The sequence below is a fragment of the Chiloscyllium plagiosum genome, chromosome 35 (genome assembly GCF_004010195.1).
Source record: "Chiloscyllium plagiosum isolate BGI_BamShark_2017 chromosome 35, ASM401019v2, whole genome shotgun sequence".
Classification (NCBI taxonomy): Eukaryota; Metazoa; Chordata; class Chondrichthyes; order Orectolobiformes; family Hemiscylliidae; genus Chiloscyllium; species Chiloscyllium plagiosum.
In genome coordinates, this window is record NC_057744.1 from 35,741,118 (window position 1) to 35,766,642 (window position 25,525).

General features: G+C 42.5%; 1 protein-coding gene across 7 annotated transcripts in view; it reads right to left on the reverse strand.

Moving 5' to 3' along the window:
- The window catches only part of fli1 (Fli-1 proto-oncogene, ETS transcription factor), a 79,214-nt gene that overhangs the window by 12,543 nt on the left and 41,146 nt on the right, over window positions 1-25,525 (reverse strand). For all 7 annotated transcript variants that reach the window (XM_043676924.1, XM_043676917.1, XM_043676921.1 and 4 more), the window contains 3 exons: window positions 7,777-7,839; window positions 2,911-2,970; window positions 2,164-2,211 (listed from right to left, as the gene is read on the reverse strand). In XM_043676924.1, the coding sequence (XP_043532859.1) occupies window positions 2,164-2,211; window positions 2,911-2,970; window positions 7,777-7,839 (171 nt within the window). The remainder of the gene's footprint in view (window positions 1-2,163; window positions 2,212-2,910; window positions 2,971-7,776; window positions 7,840-25,525) is intronic.

A 25,525-nucleotide genomic window follows, 5' to 3' on the forward strand; every position in this document is an offset into this window, starting at 1 on the left:
TGGCCAGGCTGATATTAATTATCCATTCCATTGGAATGTGCCATTGAGCTGACTTCCTAAGCTGCTGCTGATGTAGATACACCACAGCACCAATAAGGAAAGAATTCCAGAATTTTGAATGATTGGCAGTGGAGAAATGGCAATCGTTGCAAGTCAATGATCTGCTGCTTGAAGGAGAAATCACAATGGCCTTCCACAAGCATCTGTCTTTCTAGATGACAGAGATTGTCAGTTTGAAAGGTGCTGTCAAAAGAGTATTGGCAACTTTCTGCAGTGCAGACTGTAGATGGAGGATAGTGCACTGTGGTAGAGGGAGTGAATTTCTCAGGTGCTGGTTATGATATTAATCTAGCAGGATGCCTTGTTCGGAAATGTGAAGAGCCTCTTGTGTGTTTTTGGAGTTTCATTCATCCAAGCAGGTAGAGAGGATTATGTCACACTCCTGAAGTGTGCCTTGTGGATATGGACAAGTTTTAAAGAGCTCGGAGGTGAATTACTTTTCCCAGAATTCCCAGCATCTGATCTGCTCTCGTGGAACTGAGTATTTATATGGATTAGTGGTGCTGGAAGAGCACAGCAGTTCAGGCAGCATCCAAGGAGCAGCGAAATCGACGTTTCGGGAAAAAGCCCTTCTGATCCTATTCTGGTTCTTGGACTGAGGGTTCAATAACCATAACGTCTTTGAACATTGAGGGAAGTTAGTTAGATTCTCTCTTGTAGGAAATTGATCTCTGCTTGGTATTTTTATGATGGAATGTTACTTGCTACTTACCAGGACGAGCCTGAACTTTCTCAAAGCCTTACTGTTTGTGAGTCTCAAGACTTGAGTTTAGTCAAACTGGTAGATTTTAAGAAGCATTTTAAAGGAGGAGAGTAGAACTTTTGAAAGGTTTAGAGAGGGAATCTCAGAGTTTCCTGTTATGGAGATGGAACGTAATGATCAACTACACTGTGATTAGTGAACTACATTAAAATACAGACTATATTCATAAACTACACTACATTAAATAACATACGAATAATGAGGTAAGGCTTCAGTCAGAACGAGGCACAGATTTAAAATAATTGGCAAATAATTCAGATGGAGAATAGAAGTTGTATTTTTATAGCAAGTTGTTTTGATCTGAAATGTGTTACCTGAAAGAGTGGGAGTAACTTTCAAAAGCAATTATATGCATATTTGAAGTGGAAATATTTGGAGGGCGACTAAGAAAGGTATATATTTATATAGTGCCCTTCCCAACTCAAAACATTCCAAATTGCATTATGTCCAAGTAGACATGGGTGTAAGAAACATAGCAGTCAACTTGTGTGCAGCAAGATTCCATAAACCACAATGTGATCATGACAAGATTATTTTATTTGAGGTGCAAATACTGGACTGGACAGTGAGGAATGATATTCCCATATTTTTCAAAACAACAAGTGAAATCTTGTATGGCACTTTGGAAAGCAGACAGGACCTCTTCTTTCTGGATCTCATCCAGAAGACTCCCTCAAGCATTGCATTAAAGGGGAAGGGATGAGTTGGGAAATGAGACAAACTGAGTACCTCCTTCAAATATCCAGAGTAGGTAGAAAGGTTATCTCTTGTGTTAAATAATTCAATGATTGTACACAGTGCACTGCACCACACTACAATATATTACACTTTCATACTGCCACGTGGTGTAACATACTGCACAGTAATATGTATATATAGTGCCACATTGAAAAGCTCCACCACAATATAATTCATTACCTGTGCTATTATAAGCAAAATAGATAATAACTCAACACAGTCAGTGGAGCCCGAAATGTCTTTTCAGCTTTCAAGATATGTTGCTCTGCTATGAAGCATCTGTAAAATCACTTTCTCTAAATGTCTTCTACATATGATTGTTAAATAAAAAACTGAGAAGTACTGAGGATCATTGTCCCTTTGTTCCTTTGCCAAGTTATGGAATTTTTTGATGATTGTTTTGACATAAATAGCAGAAAGTAAATAGCAGCTAATCAGCCTGTGCCTCTAAGTCAATAAACATATGTCCATTGCTCAATGTTTCTGGTGACGTTGCAAATCAGTTTTCTTTTGTTAATTCAGTACAAATATGCTGGTACACTCCAGCATAGTTCTATATATCTTTCGCAGATAATCGCCCTTTTATTGATTCATCATCTTACCTGGATTGGCTAACCGGCTGCTGGTGGGTCCTAGAATTTGATATGGATCTGAAATACAGAAGCACTCTCCTCAGTATTCACCAGAATGGAAAACTAAATAAAAATGGATTTAAATTAAAAGAACATTCAAATCAAATGCTGGAATTCTACAACAAGCATTCATCTAAATAGAAAGCGTCAGAAAAGTATCAAATTTCCTCTGTTTCAGACCCGCCCTCTAGCTCACGCTGGCCTCTGCCCATGGTTGTGCAATCGCCTCAGAAAATGTACCGGACTGGTAAATGACAATTACACCAGAGAGTCACTGATACTACCCAGTCAGTTTACTGATCCAGTTTTGGAGCAGATTGCAGGAAGTTTTGAACACCAGATCACCAGACACACATTTAGTTTCCTATTCCAGTATATGTTCAGTCAATAGCCCTGTGTGGAACAAATCTGATTTCATATGCACACAGCCAACTCCTCAGTTTTAGATATAAGCAATAAGTTCTTGCTTTATACATCAGACCATCCAGGGCTAGTGTTATGAAGATTGAAATGATGGAGTTGAAGTTTAGGCTTAGGAAAAGTGCCCAGGAAAGGTGAAGATTTTTTTGGGGATGTGGAAGAAGAGTGAAAATAAAGGAAGAACACTCAATTAGTGTCCTACATTAGCTTAGATCTTCTTCCTATTTCTTTCCATTTCTACACTGACAGAACATTCTGCAAGGCCATCACACTCTTTCTTTTACTCTTCACTATTACCTGGTTGGGGTCGAGGTTGTTCTGAGCTTTTATTCACACTTTGCGTTGCTCCAGGAGAAGCTGAAAAAATAGATTCATAAACTAATTCAAAGCATTATGTATAGAAGCACTTCTCTGAACAGAGGATGAGTAACATTTGTCAGTAAGGTTGAAAGTGGTCAGAAAACACGATTTTTCTGAAAAACAGTTCAATAAATAGGAGACAAAAATAGAAATTTCTGGAAGAGCTCAGCAGGTCTGGCAGCATTTGTGAAGAGAATCAGAATTAACATTTTGGTTCAAGTGACTCTTCCTCAGAACAGACTGTCATGGAATTGGCATTATGGAAGAGAGGAGGGACTGAGGAACCTTTTATCATCCAACCTTTGGAAAACATTCGTTCAAATAGTGTTTTCAGTGCTCATAGTAAAAACTAACCATGCTCTGAACTTTGACAAGCATGTGTTTCTCAACCACGAAGATTTGAAACCAGATAACACACTTTATGGTTCAGAAATTAATGAACTGACACTGGATCTCAGAGCCATATTGATGGAAAAGGACCTGTCATTGATCTGTCTGTGATGGATCATTTGACAATAGAGGAAATGCTGTAATTGGCCTTCAAGCTTCTTCGGAAAGATGTTCAAAACTTGCAAGGGTTCAGAAAAGATGTACAAGGATGCTGCCAGGACTGAAGGGTTTGAGCTGAATAGGCTAGGGCTATATTCCCATGAGCATCAGAAGCTGAGGGGTGACCTTATAGAGGTTTATAAAATCATGAGGGGAATGGATATGGTGAGTAGCCAAGGTCTTTACCCCAGGGCTGGGGAATCTAAGAGCAGAAGAACATAGATTTAAGATGAGAGGGTAACAATTTTAAAGGGAACTAAGAGGTAACTTTTTCATGTAGAGGGTGGTGCGTATATGGAATGAGCTGCCAGAGGAGTAGGTGGAAGGTGGTACAATTACAACATTTAAAAGGATGGGTAAATGATTAGGAATAGTTTAGAGGGATATGTGCCAAATGCTGGAAAATGGCACGAGACTAATGTAGGATATCTGGTCGGCCCAAAGGAATTGGAGTGAAGGGTCTGTTTCCGTGCCGCACATCTCTATGACTCTATGACATCATAACATAAGTGTATAAGTGTGGACTGGACCACACTTGATTCTAATGTTTCACATAATTAAATATTAAATTGGAGCTCAACTCTTAAAGAATGGTAATTTGGGCAAAATACTTGAGAGCTGCTGACATGGGTGAAATTGCACCCAGTGTAAGCTGTTCTTGGGAGAAAAGAGTAGCAAACGCAGCATCAAAACAATTTGAATGTCAATATATCATCAGCTATCTCAATTAAAATTGATCGCAATGAAATACACAGTTAAGAGAAAAAGGAACATAAAAGATAGCTGATAGAAGAGGACTATAATATGCCAGTGCTCAGTTTGGGAGTATTGAAGGTTGATTGACTCTTATTCATTCAATTCTTATTTTTAAAGTAATTACAGCACTTACTGAAAATGAAAATGGCTATAAATTGGACAAACTCCTACAGCAATTAAATGAGTTGAAAGTTATTGGTTGAGATTTAATGTCACTGATATTAAATTGGTTTCATTGCCAATTGGTTGGGGAACTGGCAGGAACCTCTAACTACTTCTGAAGCCCGCTAAATTTTAGTACCTGTGTGGCATTTCACTGACCTAGTGTCAGATCCACCCAAGGATTCAGAACCCAGGGGAGGGGAAGATCAATCCCAAAAGCTGCTGGTCAGATGGTCACTCACAGGTGATTGGAGTGAGAAGACAGTCATGTGGGGACAGCCAATAGACCTTGAGAAATAGGAACAGGATAGTGGCCATTCTGCCCCTCAGGTCTGCTCTGCCATGGCTGATCCGACATTCTTCATATTCACTTTCTTTCCCTTTCCCCATAACTCTTGATTTCCATAGTGATCAATAATCTCAGCCTTAAATATACACAAGGGCTCTGCCCTGATGGCTCTTTGTGGCAAGACATTCCAAAGACTTACAACCTGCTGAGAGAAGAAATTCCTCCTCATCTTATCTCCTTTATTCTGAGACTATGCTCCCTGGCCCCCGACACTTCCCTGAGGGGAAACATCCTTGCACCATTGACCCCATCAAGCCACTTAAGAATCCTGTGTGCTACAGTGAGATCAACTCTTATTTTGAAACTTCAGTGAATAGAGTCCCACCCTGTTTAGTCTTGATTAACAATACAATCCATCCATGCCAGGGATCATGCTAGCCAACTTCCTCTGAACTGTCTCCAGAAATGATATCTTTCCTTCAAGCGGGGGACCAAAACTGCTCACGGTCCTCCAGAAGGGGCTTCACCTGCACCTTGTACAGTTGCAGGAAAACTTCCTGACTCTTGAACTGCAAAGCCCCCTGAAATAAGTGCTGGTGTTAGCCTTCCTCATTATCTGATGCATGTATGATAGCTCTCTGTGTATTGTGCACAAGTACCCCCCAAATCCCACTGTATTGCAGCTTTTGGCAGTTTTTTTCCACTTAAATAATACTCTATTCTTTTGTTCTCCTTTCCAAAATGAAACTTATATTTCCCACGCTACACTCTGTTTCCCACACTATACACAGCTCATCAACTTGAGGAGGGACAGGCGATCAGAGGGAAGACATGAAAGAATCCTGAGTGTGATACATGCCACTTTTCTCAGCACAGATCATCTCCTCAGTGATACATTCCCATAAATAAAGGACTTCTGCCTCCAATGAAGTCACAGGCAAAGGTGACAAGATTTTCTGGATGCCTTTCAGGAGGTATACAAAAGGCCATGTAGTTCCCATTTAATTCCTGAGCCACCAGTAAGTTCGATAGGTTCAGGGATAATTGGTGCCACGTGTCTCGTTTGTAAGTCTAATTGGCCACACTTTAAGTAAGCAAGTTGTACACATTAACATGGCCTCTATCCCCTCCTACAGGAACAAGGATGTCCTGCTGCAATTATACAGTTCTGAGGAAGGGTCGCCAGACCCAAAATACTATCTCTGATTTCTCTCTACAGATGCTGCCAGACGTACTGAGTTTTTCCAGCAATTACAGGGCTTTGGTGAGATCACACTGAGACTATCATGTGTGGTTCGTTCTCCTTAGCTGAGGAAGAATATGCTTGCTATTGTGGGAGTACAGCAAAGGTTTACTAGATTTATCTCTCATGTGACAGAACTGACATAAAAAGAGAGGTTGATTTGGTTAGGATTATATTTACCAGAGTTTGGATAATAAAGTGAGGGATTTTTTTTAAGATTAGATTCCCTACATTGTGGAAACAGGCCCTTCCACCAAACCAGTCCACACCGACTCTCCGAACAGTAACCCACCTAGACCCATTTCCCTCTGACTAATGCACCTAACACACTATGGGAAATTTAACATGGCCAATTCACCTGACCTGCACATCTTTAGACTGTGGGAGGAAATCCATACAGGCATGGGGACAATATCCAAACTCCACACAGACAGTTACCCTAGGCTAGAATCAAACCTGAGACCCTAGTGCTGTGAGTCAGCAGTGCTAACCACTGAGCCACCGTGCCGCCCTTAAGGGATCTCATAGATGCTTATAAAATCCTAACAGTACACGATGGACCAAATGCAGGAATCCTAGAATTCCCTCTGTAACGGCATTGGATCAAACCTCAGCATGTGGACTGCAGCAGTTCTGGAAGGCAGTGTGCCACCACCTTCTCAAGGGCAATTAGGGACAGACAATAAAAATGCTGGCCCAGGGAGTGATGTCCGCATCCCATGAGTGAATATAAAAAATGTTCCTGATGATTGGAGAGTCCAGAACCAGTCTAAGGATACAGGGTAGGCCATTTCGGACTGACATGAGGAGAAATGTCTTCATCCACAGAGTGGTGAGACTGTGGAATTCTCTGCTACAGAAAGTCGGTCAGGCCAAAACCGTATGATTTCAAAAAGGATTTGGATATAGCACATGGGACTAAATGGTTGAAAGGGTATGGGGTAAAAGCAGGAATCGGTTATTGTATTAAGTGATCAGCCATGATTATACTGAATGGCGTAGCAGGTGCAATGGGCCAAATGGTCAACTCCTGCTCCTAATTTCTACCTTTCCATTGTTCTTTCCAAAGGTTTTATAGGAGCTGGAGGACTGAGTGACATCTTGTGTGAACTAATTCAGGGCCTGACAGCCAGGCTTCCTTCCTATTGGACTGGATTAAATTTCATCCAATAATTCAGAAATGATAACAGCATCCAATACATCTCTCAACGTCTCTTTATTCTTTCTCATAAATGGAAATATACTGTACCATCTCCACCGATCGGGAGACAGTTTCCTGGATCTGTATCGTTGGATCACACTGGCATTGTACGCATTAGAGTTCTATGGATTTTTCACAGATCTGCAATATAACGCTGTGAAAATGTCCAACATATGTGATGCCCAGTTCATACAGACGTGGAGCCAGAAAAATCTCCTGTTTCCTTCTCTTGTATCCTTATTGCATTGAAATCAAGATTCACTGCACCATTTCTAACTCAAATATATTTTTCTCAGGGTTTCAGGTCAAAGGTCTTTACTTATCTGAAGCCTTTCATAAATCTCTACAACCCAAGATTGGTCTCTCTTCACGAATATTCATTTTGAGACTACTTTTCAAAATTGCTGAAAGAGAGGCCCCATTGCAAACCTCAAATTCCAGAATGCTATACGTTCATCTCTGGGATTTTCTGAATGCTTATAATTCCCAACTGCAGGTCTGCATTCAAAAATCCACCATTAAACTTTGCTCAAACTTACTGATGCTCTGTTCTATTGATACTTGTACTTAGTTTTATTTTTAAATGTATTTAATGGTACTTACTTTTTGTCACATTGTTCATATTATTGCCCCATCCAGATCTCCTGCCAGTGTCATATGATGCATCTAAAAGAAACAAAAGACAGGGTCTAGTAAGCCAATAATTTATTAATCCTGTACCAACAAGATCAGATCATAATATTCCAACAGTCCAACAGAATTAATGAGGCTACTGCTTAATGTAAATGTGTCAATACTATAGCACTGCAACTCTGGACCTGCACAAAAACTAAACAGGGTTAACTGGAATCAGTAGGTCATCAAATCATATATGAATTGTGAAACTGGAAAATACCACAACAGATTATCCACGCAGTTACCTCATTCATGACCTTTGGTGTGCACAATGTTTTGTTCAACTTCCTACATAACAGCAACGATTACATTTCAAAACTTGGTTTTGTAATGCACTGGGGAAGAATGAAAAGAACGACAAAACCACATTTTCTTTAAAAATTCTGCAACATACAACAGGCAAATACTCAGAACTTGGTAACAATTGGGTTTCCCTCCTTCAAATGCACTGCACAGGAGATCTTGTGGTGCAGTGGGTAGCATCCCTAACTCTGAGCCAGAATCTCCAGGTTTAAGTCCCACTCCAGGATTTGAGAACCAAAGAAGGTGTACTTGTAGCATAGACAAACAGTTGAATATCAACTTTAAATCCTTCTAGTATACATCAATTGCAGGCCGTAAGAATGGGAGAGATTCCATCCTTGTGATAGAAAGTAACTGTAGCCTCCACCATCACTATCCATAGCTCCAGGTTATAAAATGTACATAAATGTGTGTGTTGTCACAACAGCTCAGATCCTTGGATGGTCCGTGAGGATCAGCATGGTGCAAGTAGAATGGAGAGAAAGTGAGGACTGCAGATGCTGGAGATTGGAGTCGAGAGTGGGGTGCTGGAAAAGCACAGCAGGTCAGGCAGCATCCGAGGAGCAGGAGAATCGATGTTTTGGGCAAGCGCCCTGATGAAGATTCCTCTACTTCTCGGATGTTGCCTGACCTGCTGTGCTTTTCCAGCACCCACTATCAAATAGAATGGGGGTTCAGTTTGGATCTGGTGTCTGCCTCCTTGCTCTAATTGTGGTAATATAGGTTGGACCTGTTTTCAGACAGATATTCAATAAGAAGGAGCACACTGCAGTGTATTTCTGACAGTAGGACAAGAAGTTGATAACTCTTCCACAGGTAAGTGAAATCTTCTAGCTTGGATACAGGCTGTTTGAAGAATGAGCAGTTGATCTGATAATGGCAATGACCAGCCTGAGTGTGACCACTGGTAGGCATGTTGTCACAATGACTGGTATGTTACTGCACACCTAAACTCATTGGGCCAGACTGTCCTGTAGTGGCACATCTATATGTAAGTACACGTAACCAGTGCAAACAAAAAAGGTATTTCTAAAGTGTACAACTATCTCATTATTTGTGCCACTTTGTTGGGAGTTTTTCTTCTTTGCAACATTGACTTTGCTGAAAACAGGGAGACGTTAATTATCATAGCTGCACACACCCATTCCATTAACATCAGTGCCAGTCATCATTTTCCAGGAAGAATTAATTCTATTTTTAATATCATTGTCACTTAAGTTTGCTAGATCTTGCTGCACAAACAATGGTGAGCAAGCAATGTTCACTATTACCAATGTGTAACTCAGCCAGCAAATTCAATGGATTCAGAGATTTGCCTCAAATTACAAATCTCCAGGCCTTGCGTTTGATTTTGCTGCTGGGTACTTATTGTTATTCAAGTAGTACCTCACCCTCACTTCAACATTATTTTTAAGAATTTAAATTACATATTAATAACCCATTAACTTTGTCACAGTCAATTCAATATTATACAATTTGAACATGTGATAATAATATGGTCTAACGTTTTGTGACACAGGAAGCGAACAATTTCAAATGTTCAATATAATTTCCACATAAAGCAAACATCATTAAAACGTTTTCTCTTAATTTTCTTTTCTGTCCCTTTCTTTCACTCCCACTTAACTCTGCCATTATCAGATCAATTGCTTCATTTTACTTTCTGTTTTTGATTTGAAAGCCAATTTGTGCTACTTTCTTCTCCATTCGAACTTTTTTTTCTAAGTTAAAATCTCATTGACTGTGGAAATGTACTACTGGCCCCAATTTCCCTGTTGCTCCTGTTACATAGAGTCATAGAATCATAGAGCTGTACAGCATGGAAACAGACCCTTCTGTCCAACTAGATGCCTTAAGTTAATCTAGTCCAGATGTGGAGGTATTAGTGTTGGACTGGGGTTGGCAAAGTCAGAAATCAGATAACACCAAGATATAGTCCAACACCAGGTTATTGTTTATTTGAAATCACAACCTTTCAGAGTGTTGCCCCTTCGTCAGGTGAAGAAAAGTATTATGTGAAATACAATGAAAAGTCAGAAACATGGGAGTGATATTAGGGAGGATGACATTTGTTTAAAGAGTTATTTAAAAGTGAGAAAGTCAAATGGACAAGTTTGGGGAAAGAATTGTGTGACATTTGGTCTCCTTGTCTGAAGAAAGACATACTTTCTATTGAGGGAGTCCAGCGAAGGTTCACCAAACCGATTCCCAGGATGGCAGGAGTGTCATTTTAAGAAAGATTGGATTGCCTGGGCTTGTGCTTGCTGTAATTTAGAAGAATGAGTGGGGATCTCATAGAACCTACCCAATCCTGATGGAACTGGACAGTCTAGATGTGGTAAGAATGTTCCTGATGCTAGGAACATCCAGAACTAAAGATAACAGTTTTATGAGTAAGGGTTAAGCCATTCAGGACTGAGATGAGGAAGACTTTTTTTTTACTGAGAGTTGTGAACCTGTGGAATTCTCTTCCACAGAATGGTGTTGGGGCCAGTCCCAAATATATTCAAGAGGGAGCTGGATATGGACCAGACTAACGTGATCGAGTAAAATGGAGAGAAAGTAGGAATGGGATACTGAAATTGGATGATCAGCCATGATCATGTTGAAGGCTGGTGCAGGCTCGAAGGGCCCACTCTTGCACTTATTTTCGATGTTTCTAATTCCAGAGCTTTGATACTAGGTAGATGAAGGCAACCTACTGCCCCCTCAACCACGACCTCACCTCCCATCACCAAACCATCATCTCCCAAACCATCCACAACCTCATCACCTCTGGGGATCTCCCATCCACAGCCTCCAATCTCAGAGTTCGAGAACCCCGCAACTCTACAAAATTTACAGACCTGACTGCCCAGGTCGACCCATTGTCTCAGCCTGTTCCTGCCTCACCCAACTTATCTCGGCATACCTTGACACTGTCCTGTCCCCCTTAGTCGAGGAATGCCACACCTACATTCGGGACACCATCCATGCTCTCCACCTCCTCCATGACATTTGTTTCCCCGGCTCCCAGCGCCTTATTTTCAGCATGGACAACCAGTCACTGTACACATCTATCCACCATGACAAAGGGCTCCAACGCCAACATTTCTTCCTGTCATGTCGACCCAATCAGTACCCTTCCACTGACACTCTCGTTCAACTGGCTGAACTGGTCCTCACCCTCAACACGTTCTCCTTCCAATCCTCCCATTTCCTCCAAACCAAAGGGGTAGCCATGGGCATCCACATGGTCCCCAGCTATACCTGCCTCTTTGTCAACGTGGAACAGTCCATTTTCACAGCTACACCGGCACTAGTCTCCATCTTTTCCTCTGCTACGTTGATGACTGTATCGGCGCTACCTCGTGCTCTCACGAGGAGGTTGAACAGTTCATCAATGTCACAAACACATTCCACCCTGACCATAAGTTTACCTGTACCATCTCAAGACACCTTCCTCCCCTTCCTGGATCTCTCCATCTTCATTTCCGGTGACTAACTCAACACGGATATCCACTACAAACTCACTGACTCCCACAGCTACTTGGACTGCACCTCCTCCCACCCTGCCACTTATAAAAACATTAGCCCTTATCCCAATTCCTCCATTCCTGCTGCATCTGCTCCCAGGAAGACCAATTCCACCACAGAACATTCCAGATAGCAACTTTCCTCAAAGACCGCAATTTACCCTCCCACATGGTCGACGAGGTCCTCCAGCTCATCTCCTCAACATCCCACACCTCTGCCCTCAAACCCCATCCCTCCAAACCCTACAAGACAGAAACCCTCTCTCCCCCCCAACACCCGCTTTCACCTTCCACCCACCAATCTCTGGATACTTTGCACCACCATTTCCACCAGCTAGAAGCAGACCCCACATCCAGAGATATATTTCCCTCCCCACCCCATCTGCGTTTTAGAGAGACCATTCCCTCAGCGACTCCCTTGTCAGGTCCACACTTCCCTTGCTACCGCAAGAAGTGCAAAACCCGTGCGCACACCTTCCCAATGTGGATTTCACCAGTTTCCCCATTTCCCCTTCCCTCACCTTATCTGAGACCCAACCCTCCAACTTGGCACCGCCCTCTCAACCTGTCTTACCTGTCCATCATCCTTCCCACCTATCTGCTCCATCCTCCTCTTTGACCTATCACTTTCAGCCCCTCCTTCATCTACCATTGCATTCCCAGCTTCCTTCCCCCAGATCCGCACCCACTCTCCGCCATTTACCTCTTAGCTCCCTTGGCCCACAAGCCTCATTGCTGATGAAGGCTTTATGCCCAAACGTCAATTCTCCTGATTCTCGGATGCTGCCTGACTGGCTGTGCTTTTCCAGCACCACACTCTTTGACGTAGATGAAGGCATACCAATAGAGAAATGAACAAAATCTGGAATGGTCAAAGGGAATTTGAGGGGAACAGGCAATTTGGCTGCTGTGGCTTGAAGGAAATTACAGAGTTGGGTGGCACGGTGGCTCAGTGGTTAGCACTGCTGCCTCACAGCTCCAGGGACCCAGGTTCAATCCCCACAACTGTCTGTGTGGAGTTTGCACATTCTCCCCGTGTCTGCGTGGGTTTCCTCCGGGTGCTCCGGTTTCCTCCCAAAGGTGTACAGGTTAGGTGAATTGGCGATGCTAAATTGTCTGTAGTGTTAGGTGCAGGGGTAAAATGTAAGGGAATGGGTATGGGTGGGTTGCTCTTTGGAGGGTCGGTGTGGACTTGCTGGGCTGAAGGGCCTGTTTCCACACTGTAGGGAATCTAATCTATGGAGAAATTTGAAAACAAAAACGAGAATTTTCAAACTAAGACATTGCATAACTGGGAACCAATGGAGATCAACACATCCAGTGTAATGGGTAAAAAGGACACAGTGCAAGTTCAGAAATGAGCTACAGAGTTCTGAATGACCTTGAGTTTAAAAAGGCTGACCGCAGTTAGTCATGAGCTGGAGTTAACCAAACATGGATGAGTGTCTAAGCAGCAAATGGGCTGATGCAGGGTGAATGGCAGCAGGTTAAGTGAACATAGGCCATCTTAGCAATGGTGCATACCTATGTTTGGAAACTCACATATAGCTTACGTCTGACACCAAGATTGTGAACAGTCTGGTTGAGTCTCAGACAGTTGCCAGGGAGAAGGCTGGAACTGGAGACTAGGGAACTGAGTTTGTGGTGGGGATTAAAGGCTTCATTCTTCCCAATATTTAATTGATGGAAATTTCTGCTCATCCAATACTGGATGTGGTCCAAGCAGTCTAACGATACGGAGACACTGAAGGGATCAGAAGTGCTGCTCAGGTGGGGTTTATTGGAACCAGAGGGAGATGAGATTTTTTTAAAAAATGTAGTTGGTTGCGATGTTTGGAAATGTAATGCTGAAGCAGCTTCAGCAGTTAGTTCCAAACAGATATTGAATATATACTTGAAAACAAAATGCAATAGCAGGGAGGTGAAACTATTTGGATAACATGCTAAAAGAGACAGACAGCTAAAATGGACTGAATGGCCATAAAATAAGCATTGCGTTGTGAGAATTACAAACCTGACAACAGTGCAGGAGTCCTTAATTGAATGCTGTAAAATACTGCGCTTTCACGACTTGAGTCACCTCGTTGACTGAGGGGCTGTTGTTAGGTCAGTATTTAAAGTAGCTCCGCATGATTATTTGTGAATGTTTAAATTTGTTTTATTCCCAAAAAGAAAGTTTAAGGTCAGCTGTATAAATGAAGGCACGGAATGTGGCGCAGCTTTCCAAAGCAAACTGGCCTTTCAAAAGAATTATTTAAATGTGGAAAAGTTAAATGGAGCTGGAAGGGGACGTTGTTCGAATTTGCTGGCTGAGGGTTTGTGTGAGTGTGTTGTACACCGGCCAAGAAGAGGCGAGGTCACGAGTTTAAATAATTAGTTGGTAGCCAGACTACAAGAAGCAATACACAAACAGGACTTAGGAAATGGCCAGGATTTAATCATTTCACTGTAAACACGCCGTTAGTGTATGTACAGAGCCACAATTGCATAATTATTGGGCGCCAAGCCAGAGAGCCCAAACCAGATCGTTATTCGTTAAAGAAAAGAAATCCATCTCGCCCCCCGCCCCCTCTAAAGATGAATTGTTTTTCTTTGCATTTGTTTTACATTCCGGAAAAACTGTTCGTTATAACAGAAAGAGAATATTTCTCGTGTAATTAAGATGTTTACAAATTAATCAACTTCTTCAAACTCTTCTATATAATTATATAGACTGAATAAATATAAACATTCCAACAAATTAGATAAAATTACTCAGTAAGAATCAACTAATGAAAACGGATATTTGAAGCATTTCATTCAAGCAAATGTCTACTGTAATCGAGTCTACCTTGGACGGAAAGGGGGATAATAAATTATTTTGTTTAATACATTTCAGTTTGTTTTATTGGGCAGCGAAATCAACTCTAAAATATCTCGGTGTTGTCTTCTGATGTTGAACAGAATCGTCTGTCATTCGCACTGTAATCACTGTGGAGAGTGCCCGGGGAAAGACATCTATCCCCCAGCCCCCGCTCAGCGAATTGGGCAAGTTTCATGAGCTCCAGCGGTCCCCGAAGCGTTGCACTTCCTGAACTGTGGGCTAGAGCACAGCTCCCTCTTTGTTTTCCCCTCTCGCACTAGTTTTTTTTTACATGGCGTAAGTTTGCAGTCGAGTGTTCAAACCAGACAAAACACAAAATCGAGAGCAGAGCCGAGTTGAGTTCCTGCCACTGTGCTTTGTCTCCTGTCTGCAATCCCCTCTCACGCCCTCCCCATAAAAAATCTATCACCACTTCTCCCCAGTTTAAGTTCGCAAGATTTACTGCCTCACCTTGTCACACACAATACAACTTCAGTGTATAGAAAGACAAGCGTGTCCTGGGTTTCTGAGTTATTTTGGAGCTGGAATAAGCTCAACTGTTATAAAATGAAATTCATACTCTTTAAATCTTGAGAACTGTAGATTGTGGCTTAGCCTTGTGTTTAGTGGATTGATATCCCAAAGAGTATAAATTCAAATCATGAGGATATAAATTTGTTTTTTTCTCTATTTTAAAAGAACTGAATCTATATTAAAAAAAGCGGTGTTTCCTTTTGAAACCAAACCCTGCCCTGGTGTGATTCCAATTATTGATTCTGAACTGACCCATGATAGCAAGACTTGGTCAGCATGGACAAGTTGGACCAAAGGGTCTGTTTCTATGCTCTATGACATACTCGTAGGATAATGAAAGATGAATCATAAATGTCAGCCTTGTGCCCACAGCAGAGGATACTTTTAACTGAAAAGAGAGAATATATCAGAGACCCAAAGGGACTCTATAATGTATTTGAGCTACAAGCAGAATTTTTCCTGTCAGGCACACATTTTGGAAAATCCACAATAGTTTGATAATTGTACATCTTTGACTGCAGTTGTACCACACTTATCAACACAAGTTAATATAGCTTTTGACAAATGCAGTTTAAACTAGCTCTGTTATCCTTGCCTAGCAGATTACATTCTTTAAATGTATGTTAGCACGCAGATATTGCTCCTTCTTCTAAACATTATGAGTGTGCAGGAGGGTGTGCCCACTATCTCATCAAATTAAAAAAACTCTGAAGTTAGTGCCCTTGAAAATCAACAGACCACCCAAACACTTCTCAGATTTGGCTATATACCCAACTGGAATTAATCTCTGCACAGTACAAAGTCCATGATGCGAGAACCCTTCTAGGAAACTATCTCACACGCAAGTGGCTCTAATGTCTTTTGAAGATGTTCAGCTATCAGACTCACATTGTATTTTTGCCTCGCTTTGTCCAGAACTAGTTGGTACCAATTCAGAACTGGTACAGAAGCTGCAGTGTCCCATATCAAGGTTATTCAATAATTGTTATATCAGTGTCAGTGCTGAATGGCTCTTGTGTAGTTACAGAATCATAGAGATGTACAACATGAACTCATCCATGTCAACCAGATATCCTACATTAATCTAGTCCCATTTGCCACATTTGGTCCATGTCTCTCTTAAGCCCTTCCTATTTGTATACCCATCCAAATGCCTTAATTGTACCAGCCTCCACCACTTCTTCTGGCAGCTCATTTCAAACTTGCACTAACCTCTGTGTGAACAAGTTGCCCCTGAGGCCCCTTTTAAATCCTTCCCTTCTCACCTTAAACCTATGCCCTCTAGTTTTGGACTCCCCTACCCTGAGGAATGTCACCCCATCCATGCCCCTCATGAATTTATAAATTTCTAGAAGGTTAGTGACATTCCTGGTGTAAATTTTCAAGATTTGATAAAAGTGATCACAGGGAACAACTAGTAGTAACAAATCTGACCAATAACAATGACTTTTATTTATGTAGCACTGATAACAGTAAAACATTGCTGGGTACTTCAGTGAAAAATAACAAAGAAATGTTTGACACTGAGCCACATATTGGGGTTGATGGTCAGAAGCTGGTTTGCAGAGAGTTTCAGGGAGCATATGGAATGAGCTATCAGCGGAAGTTATTGAGGTAGATACATTAACAACGCTTAAAAGGCATTTGAACAAATACATGGATAGGAAAGGATTAGAAAGGCACGGGCCAACTGCAGGGAAGTGGGGTTAGTGTGGATGGACATTTTGGTCAGCATGAACCAGTTTGGGCCAAACTGTATTGTAAGACTTTATGACTCTATGAGACAACAAGGAGCACTTAGAATCAAAGGCAAGGACGTAGGGCAAAAGAATGGAAGGGGACAGCTGAAGAGATGCCCCCGAGGTTAGAGCAACTAAAATAGTGTTTTCTTTTACTTCCACCTGAGTGGAAGGACTCTGGACTTCAAATCAAAGATGCACCTCCAACATATAGCAGCACTGCTTCAGGGTTGATGTTGTGCTGTAACATGCTCAGTTCCCTATGCTCATACACAGATTTATAGAGCCACAGATTTATACAGCACTGAAAAGGCCCTGCGCCTATCAAGTCTGCACCAACATGTGAAAAGATGTGACCGGCCCAATGCAGTTGATTGGCAGTAATATCTTGGAGTCAAGAGGTCAAAATTCAATAAGTGTCTAAGAGGGTTATTGGGCTGACAGAGATAGGGAAGGCTGAAGCCTTGAGACATTTAAAAACAAAAATGAGAATTTTTGTCAGCAGCCAGTATAGGTCAAATATCATAACATTCAAGAGTATGGGACAAGCACAGGAAGTTGGGATTAGCATACTTTTAGTGGTAGTTATGTTGGTGCAAACTCAATAGGCCAAAGGGCCTTTTCAGTCCTGTATAAAACTATGGATCTACGGATCAATGAATGAGCACAGGGAACTGAGCATGTTACAGCACAACATCAATCTGTAACGTAGCACTGAGAGAGTTATGCTACTGGTTGGAGGTGTACCTTTGACTTGAAGCCAGAATCCTCATGTACCCCCTCAGGTAGAAGTAAATAAAACACTATTTCAAAGAACAACAGGGAGTAAGCCCCATGCTGTGGCCAATATTCATCATTCAATCAGCATTCCACTTAGTCATTATCACTTGGTCAATGTGGAACTTTGCTATGCAAGGTTGCAGTTCTGTTTCCTACGTTATAATAATTTCTTCAAAGTATTGGACTCCAAAATATTACCATCAATCAGCTACATTGGGTCTGTCACATCTTTTCACATGTCTGACACAAGATTTCCAAAACTAACACTTCTGAACTCCATTAAGGCATGAGGTTACCAAGAGCGCAGAGAAAGGGGTTTCTCAAAGCATCCCTGAAACAAACGCAATACTCTCCCTGCTTCAAAAGAATCTCTCGCCCAAGATCACCCCAGATTGGAAAAGAAACATTGCGATGATACCAACAACCTCAAATGTATGGTACTGGCCCACATGCAAACAATAGAAGGAAGTATCAAAATCCACCCAACCACCTCTCCAAACCCCACCTGCTGCAGGGTGGATCCAGCATCAAACAGTATAGTTAACCCAGGACCCACAACTCCAGAGCAGTGGATATTTATCCTTAGTCCCAGGGAATTGTCTATGAAGACAACTTCAAAGAACCTGACCCAAGGGCAGCACGGTGGCTCCATGGCGAGCAGTGCTGCCTCACAGTATCAGGAACCTGGGTTCAATTCCACCCTCAGGCAACTGTATGGAGTTTGCACATTGTCCCTGTGTCTGTATAGGTTTCTTCCAGGAGCTCCAGTTTCTTCCACAGTCCAAAGATGTACAGGTTAGGTGGACTCGCCATGGGAAATGCAGGAATAGGGTTGGGTCTGAGTGGGATGCTCTTCAGGGTTGTGTGGACTCAATGGGCTGAATGGCCTGTAGCCACACTGTAGGGAATTCTATGAAATGGAGGGGAGCAGTTCTGGTGAAACAAGACACAGTCTGAGTTCTGGGCTAAGGCAATAAAGTCTCTGGGAAAACCAATCCTTCTGCATTTGGGTCCAAATAATGTCACAAGAAGTCTGCTAGTATTTACTACTTGGTTAGAGACATTGCCTATGATGTACAATTATGTTGTCTGAACATATTCTACTCAGATCAAAGAGTACTGAGGCAAGCCAGATCTGTGTGCTGGTTGGGTATGAAATGTGAGTGTTTCTGCTGGATTTCCACACTGGTCCCTGTCTCAGTGAGTACACTGAGTCCAATACTAGGTCAGGGTGGTTAAACAAAGCTCAGCCTTCGTCAGGATTGAGAAACGGGCTCCCACTGAAATATCACGTCGTTTTGGAAAAATGAGAGTTTAAAAAAATGTAACCTCCAGGGATTACAGGGAAAGAGCAGCCTCGCCCAATTCTCGCGGATCCTAAACCTCTAACAGACACAAAGTGCTGGCCGCTGACCACTTGATCAAACCTATTTAAAACAGTGTGTACAGATCAACAGCGAAAAGCTGACTCGAAGGCTCTGTTGCTATTAGAGAGCAGGTCAGAACCTGATTGCTAGACCAGCCTGGGTGAGACTGGCAGTTATTCCAGCAGCAACACTCTCAGATTAATTAAGACGACAAAGAGAGATTTTTGTTTCTTTTTGTTTTATTTTCTCCCTATCAGTAATGAATGCGGCAGAATGTTTTTTTTATTTTGTGCACCTGTCTGACAGTGAGTCAGGCCAAGCACCCACCTCCCACCAGCTCTGTTCCTGATGGGCTATTTGTTCAGCTTCCACTTGGAAAAATAAAAGAGGGCGGGCAGCCCCATTAAAGCATCACGGGTTGGGTTCTGATGAGCTTTTGTCTCAGCAATGCACCTTTTAGTTTAGAATTCAGGTAGAGGCGAGGGGCAGCTGAATGGAAGCGAGATGGAGAGTGCACTTTACCGATGGCACAATACCGCACCTGCATTCGCCACTCCAGACTGCGTTCAACAAGCCGCCTTGAGAGACTGGTCCATGTCAGTTCAAAGACTCATCTCTCAAAACAGCCGCACTGGCAGATTACCCCTGCACACCAGCCTCCTCCCCTGGTAACTGAACGAGAATTCTATTTCCACTCACATTTCCGGCGCAATTTCAGAATCTTTTCCCAACCTCTCTCTTGAAATTGTTTCTTTTTTTGATAAGTCACAATGTGCTGACAAGTCCAGAAATAACTCCCAACCCCCGCCCATCGCGGAAATGCCCCATATTTAATTCTAGGACTATGCCGAGTCTCCTCTCGCAATATTCATAGGCCTTTCTGCCACTGTATTCGTGCTATCTCTTTGAAACATCTACATCCACCTATTCCCTTGTTATAGTTTTCAAACCTGTTCCCCTTCAACTAATTATCTAGTTCAATGTTAATGTTGTTACTGAATCTTCTTCCAGCAATTTTTCATTGAAGTGCATTCCAGATCACAGCAGCTCTCTCAGAGAGAAAAGAAATTCTGTCCCCTCCCCTTCTTTTGCCCTACATCCTTGCCTCTGATTCAAAGTGCTCCTTGTTCTCTCATAGAATCATCAATGCAGGAGTAGGCCTTTGGTCCAAACTGGACCATATCGACCAAAATGTCCATCCACACTAACCCCATTTCCCTGCAGCTGGCCATATGTTTCTGACCCTCTCCTATCCATGTATTTGTTCAAATGCTTTTTAAAAAGTTGTTACTGTACCCCCTTCAATAACTTGTGGGTGGCACAGTGGTTAGCACTGCTGCCTCACAGCGCCAGAGACCCGGGTTCAATTCCCACCTCAGGCGACTGACTGTGTGGAGTTTGCACATTCTCCCCGTGTCTGCGTGGATTTCCTCCGGGTACTCCGGTTTCCTCCCACAGTCCAAAGATGTGCAGGTCAGGTGAATTGGCCATGTTAAATTGCCCATAGTGCTAGGTAAGAGGTAAATGTAGGGGTATGGGTGGGTTGCGCTTCGGCGGGTCAGTGTGGACTTGTTGGGCCGAAGGGCCTGTTTCCACACTATAATCTAATCTAACTTCTGCTGGTAGCTCATTCCATATGCATTCTGCGTAAAAACATTGCCCCTCAAGTTCCTTTTTATTCTTTCCCCTCTAAGTCTCAATTCCCCAACCCTGGGACAAAGACTGAGTGCATTCATTCTATCCATGCCTCTCCTGATCTTAGTTACAAATCACACAACACCAGAACACCAGGTTATAGTCCTACAGGTTTAATTGGAAGCACAAGCTTTCAGAGCGCCGCTCCTTGTCACAACCACCTGATGAAGGAGCAGTGCTCCAAAAGCTAGTGCTTCCAATTAAACTTGTTGGACTATAACAGGGTGTTGTGTGATTTGTAGCTTTGCACACCCCAGTCCAACCCCGGTATCTCCAAATCATGACTCTCATGATTTTATACACCTCTATAAGGTTCCTCCCTCAGGTTCCTATGCTCAAAAGAAAAATGTCCTAGCTTGTCACACCTCTCCCTATAACTCAGACCATTGCGTCCTGGCAACATCCTTGTAAATTTCTTCTGCACTCTTTCCAGTTTAATAACATTCTTCCTATAACAAGGTGACCAAAACTAAACACAGTACTCCAAATGTGGCATCACCAACATCCTGTATAACTGCAACATAACTTCCCAACCTCTGCACAATGTCCTAACTGATGAAGGCCAGTGTGTCAAAAGCCTTCTTCGCTGCCTTGTCTACCTGTGACTCCACTTTCAGAGAACTATGAACCTGATCTCCAAGATCCCTCTGTTCCATACACTCCTTAAGGCCCTATCATTCATCATGAAACTCCTACCTTGATTTGACTTTCCAAAATGCAAGACCTCACACTTATCGATATTAAACTCCATTTGCCAATTCTCATCCCAGTTCCCCAGTTGATTAAGGTCCTGCTGCAATTTCCTCACTGCCCACAATATTGCCTAACTCAGTGCCATCTGCAAGCTTACTAATTATGATTGTACATTCTCATCCAAATCATTCATATAGATAACAAACAGCAATAGACCCTGCACCAAGAGCTGAGGCACTCCACTAGTCACAGGTCTCCAATACAATAGCATCCTTCTACTATTAATCTCTGCTTCTTACCATCAAGCCAATTGTGTATCCAATTTGCTATCTCGCTCTGGATTCCATGCAATCTAACCTTCCAGAACAGCCTACCATGTGGAACCTTATCAAAGGCCTTACTGAAATCCATAGAACCACGTCTACCATCCTATCCACGTTAACCCTCCTGGTCACTTCATCAAATAACTAACAAATTTGTGAGGCATGATCTCCTACTCACAAAGCCATGCTGACTATTCCTAAACAAACCCTATCTTATAAATGTATGTATATTGTATCCCTCAGTATCTTCTCAAGTAACTTACCTATCACAGATGTTAAACTTACTAGTCTAGAGTTCCCAGGTTTTTCTTTGTACCCCTTCTTGAATAAGGGCACAACATTTGCTATCCTCAAGTCTTCCAGGACCTTACCCGTGGCTAACGATGATGCAAAAATATCAGCTAGGGCCCCTGCAATTCCTTCTCTGGCGTCTTGCAGTGTTCTTGGATATATCTGGTCAGGACCAGGAGATTTATCTACCTTCACATATTCTAATACATCCAACACCTCCTTTACTGTGATATGGCCTGTCCCCAATATATCACCACTAAGTTCCCAAGTTTTCATGTTTTCGTGTCTTTTTCCATGGTAAACACAGAGGAGAAATATTCATTGAGAACCTTGCCAATCTCCTGCAGTTCTACACAAACATGTCCACTTTGGTCTTTGAGATGTGGTATTCTCTCTCAAGTTATTCTTTTTTCTTTAATATACTTAAAGTACCTCTTTGGATTCACCCTAATCTTCTCGGCCCCTTTTTATCCTCCTGATTTCCTTCTTCAGTAAACTCCTGCATTCCCTGTATACCTCCAGGATTTCCGTTGATCCCAGCTGCCTGTACCTGAGCCACACCTCCTCCTTCTTTCTGGTCAAAGTCTCAATATCTCTTGTCATCCAGGGTTCCCTTTTCCTGCCAACCTTGCCCATCACCCTCACAGGAACATACAGACCTTGAACTCCCAATACCTCACTTTTAAAAGCTTCACACTTGCTAGAGGTCCCTTCACCTGGAAACAAACTACTCCAATCAATCTCTGGAAGTTCCTGTCTAATTCCATCAAAATTCTCCTTGCCCCAGTTTAGAACATGAATCTATGGACCATAATTATTTTAAAATTAATGGAACTACGGTCATTGGTCCCAAAGTGCTCCCCCACTGTCACCTCAGTCACCTGTCCTGCACTATTTCACATGAGTACATCGAGTTTTGTCCCTTCCTGAGTTGGACCCTCTGAAACTGCTTGAGGAAACTTTCCTGAATGCACTTTACAAATTCCATCCTATCTAAGCCCTTAACATTATGGTAGTCCCAGACAACTTAGGAAAATTAAAATCCCCTACTATGACAGCCATTTTCCTCCAGCAAGTCTTCCCAATCTCCCCGCATATTTATTCCTCTACTTCCTGTTGACTATTTGGGGTCCTTTTGTGCAGCCTGAATAATGCCACCATACCCTTCTTATTTCTTCGCTCCACCCACAAAGCCTCACTGGATGATCCTTCAGTTACTTCATCTCAAACTACTGTACTATACGCGCTTTAATCAAAAATACAACTCCCCTCCCCTCCTTCCACCTCCTCTGTCCCGCCAAACGCACCTATACCCTGGCACATTAAGTTGCCAGTCCTGTCCCTCCCTTAGCCATGTTTCTGCAATGTTATAAAATCCCAATCCCATGTATCTATCCACGTCCTGAGGTCATCAGCCTCACCTGTCAGCCCTCTTGAATTGAAATAGATGCAACTTAATCTCACAGGCATTCCATGCTCTGTGTTATGTTCTGGCCTGACCTGTCTCCTCAACTTACTGTTTCTGATTACTCCATCTCCATCCAGCCTCACACTTGCCTCCCCTGTGTTGTGGATCCTAACCCCTGCCAATATAGTTTAAACCCTCCCTTGCAGTACGAGTACACCTGGCTGTCGAGATACTGGTCCTCCTCCAGCTCAGGTGCCACCTGTCCTCTTTGAACACGTCACTTCTGCCCCAGCTAAGATCCCAAAAATCTAAAAATCTGAATCCATGACAGCTGCATCAATTCTTTCACTATGCATTCATCTGCCATATCCTCCTGTTCTTACCCTTACTAGCGCATGGCATTGGAAGTAATCTGGAGATTACCACCAGCGAGGTTCCGGTTTTTAACTTTATTCCTATCTCTCTGTAATCTCTCTGCAGGACCTCATCCTTATTTCTACCCATGTCATTTGTACCAATGGAGATGTACCTACTAGAGAAGTGTGAATCTTGACTACTCTTCGGAAATAAGACAGGGCAGGTGGCATGGGGGGAACACTTTGGGGCCAGCGACCATAATTCTACTGGCTTTAAAATAGTGATGGAAAAAAATAGACTGGATCTAACAGTTGAAGTTCAAAATTGGAGGAAGGCTAATTTTGATGGGATTAGGCAAGAACATCCAAAAGCTGACTGGGGCAGATATTCACAGGTAAAGGGATGGTTGGAAAATAAGAAACCTTCAGAAATGAGATAACGAGAATTCAGAGACAGTATATTCCAGTTAGGATGAAAAGAAAGGCTGGTAAGTACAGGAAAAACTGGATGACGAGAGAAATTGAGGTTTTGGTTAAGAAAAAAAAAAGGAAGTCTATGTCAGGTCTCGACAGAGATTGCATGAATCCTTAGAAGAGTGCAAAGGCAGTAAGAGTATACTTACGAGGGAAATCAGGATGGGCAAAAAGGGGACATGAGATTGCTTTGGCAAATATGGTTAAGGAGAATCCAAAAGGATTTTACAAATACATTAAGGACAAAAGCGTAACTAGGGAGAGAATAGGGCCCTTCAAAGATCGGCAAAGCGGCCTATGGGTGGAGCCGGAGGAGATGGGGAGATACTAAATGAATATTTTGCACAGTGTTACCTTGGAGAAGGACATGAAGATATAGAATGTGGGGAACTAGATGGTGACGTCTTGAAAAATGACCATATTACAGAGGAGAAGTGCTGGATGTCTTGAGATACACAAAGGTGGATAAATCCCCAGGACCTGATCAGATATAGCCTAGAATTCTGTGGGAAGCTAGAGAAGTGATTGCTGGGCCCTTTGCTGAGATATTTGTATCATCAATAGTCACAGGTGAGATGCCAGATGACTGGAGGTTGGTTAGCGTGGTGCTACTATTTAAGAAAGGTGTTAAATACAAGCCAAAGAACTATAGACCGGTGAGCCTGATGTCAGTGGTGGGCAAGTTGTTGGAGGGAATCCTGAGGGACAGAACTTACACATATTTGGAATGGCAAGGACTGATTAGGGATCGTCAACATGGCTTTGTGGAAAATCATGTCTCACAAACTTGATTGAGTTTTTTGAAGAAGTAACAAAGAGGATTGATGAGGGCAGAGCAGGGGAACTGACCTATATGGACTTCAGTAAGGCATTCGATAAGGTTCCCTATGGGAGACTGGTTAGCAAGGTTAGATCTCATGGAATACAGGGAACACTAACTATCTGGAAACAGAATCAGCTCGAAGATAAAAAATGGAAGGTGGTGGTGAAGAGTTGTTTTTCAGACTGGAGGCCTGTGACTACTGGAGTGTCACAAGGATTGGTGCTGGGTCCACTACTTTTCGTGATTTATATAAATGATTTGGATGTGAACACAGGAGATATAGTTAGTAAGTTTGCACAGCAAATTTGGAGGTGTAGTGGACAGCGAAGAAGGTTACCTCAGAGTCCAATTTGATCAAATGGGCCAATGGGCTGAAGAGTGGCAGATGGAATTTAATTTAGGTAAATGCGAGGTGCTGCCTTTTGGAAAAGCAAATCTTAGCAGGACTTATACACTTAATAGCAAGTTTCTAGGAAGTGTTGCTGAACAAAGAGACCTTGGAGTGCAGATTCATAGTTCCTTGAAAGCAGAGTT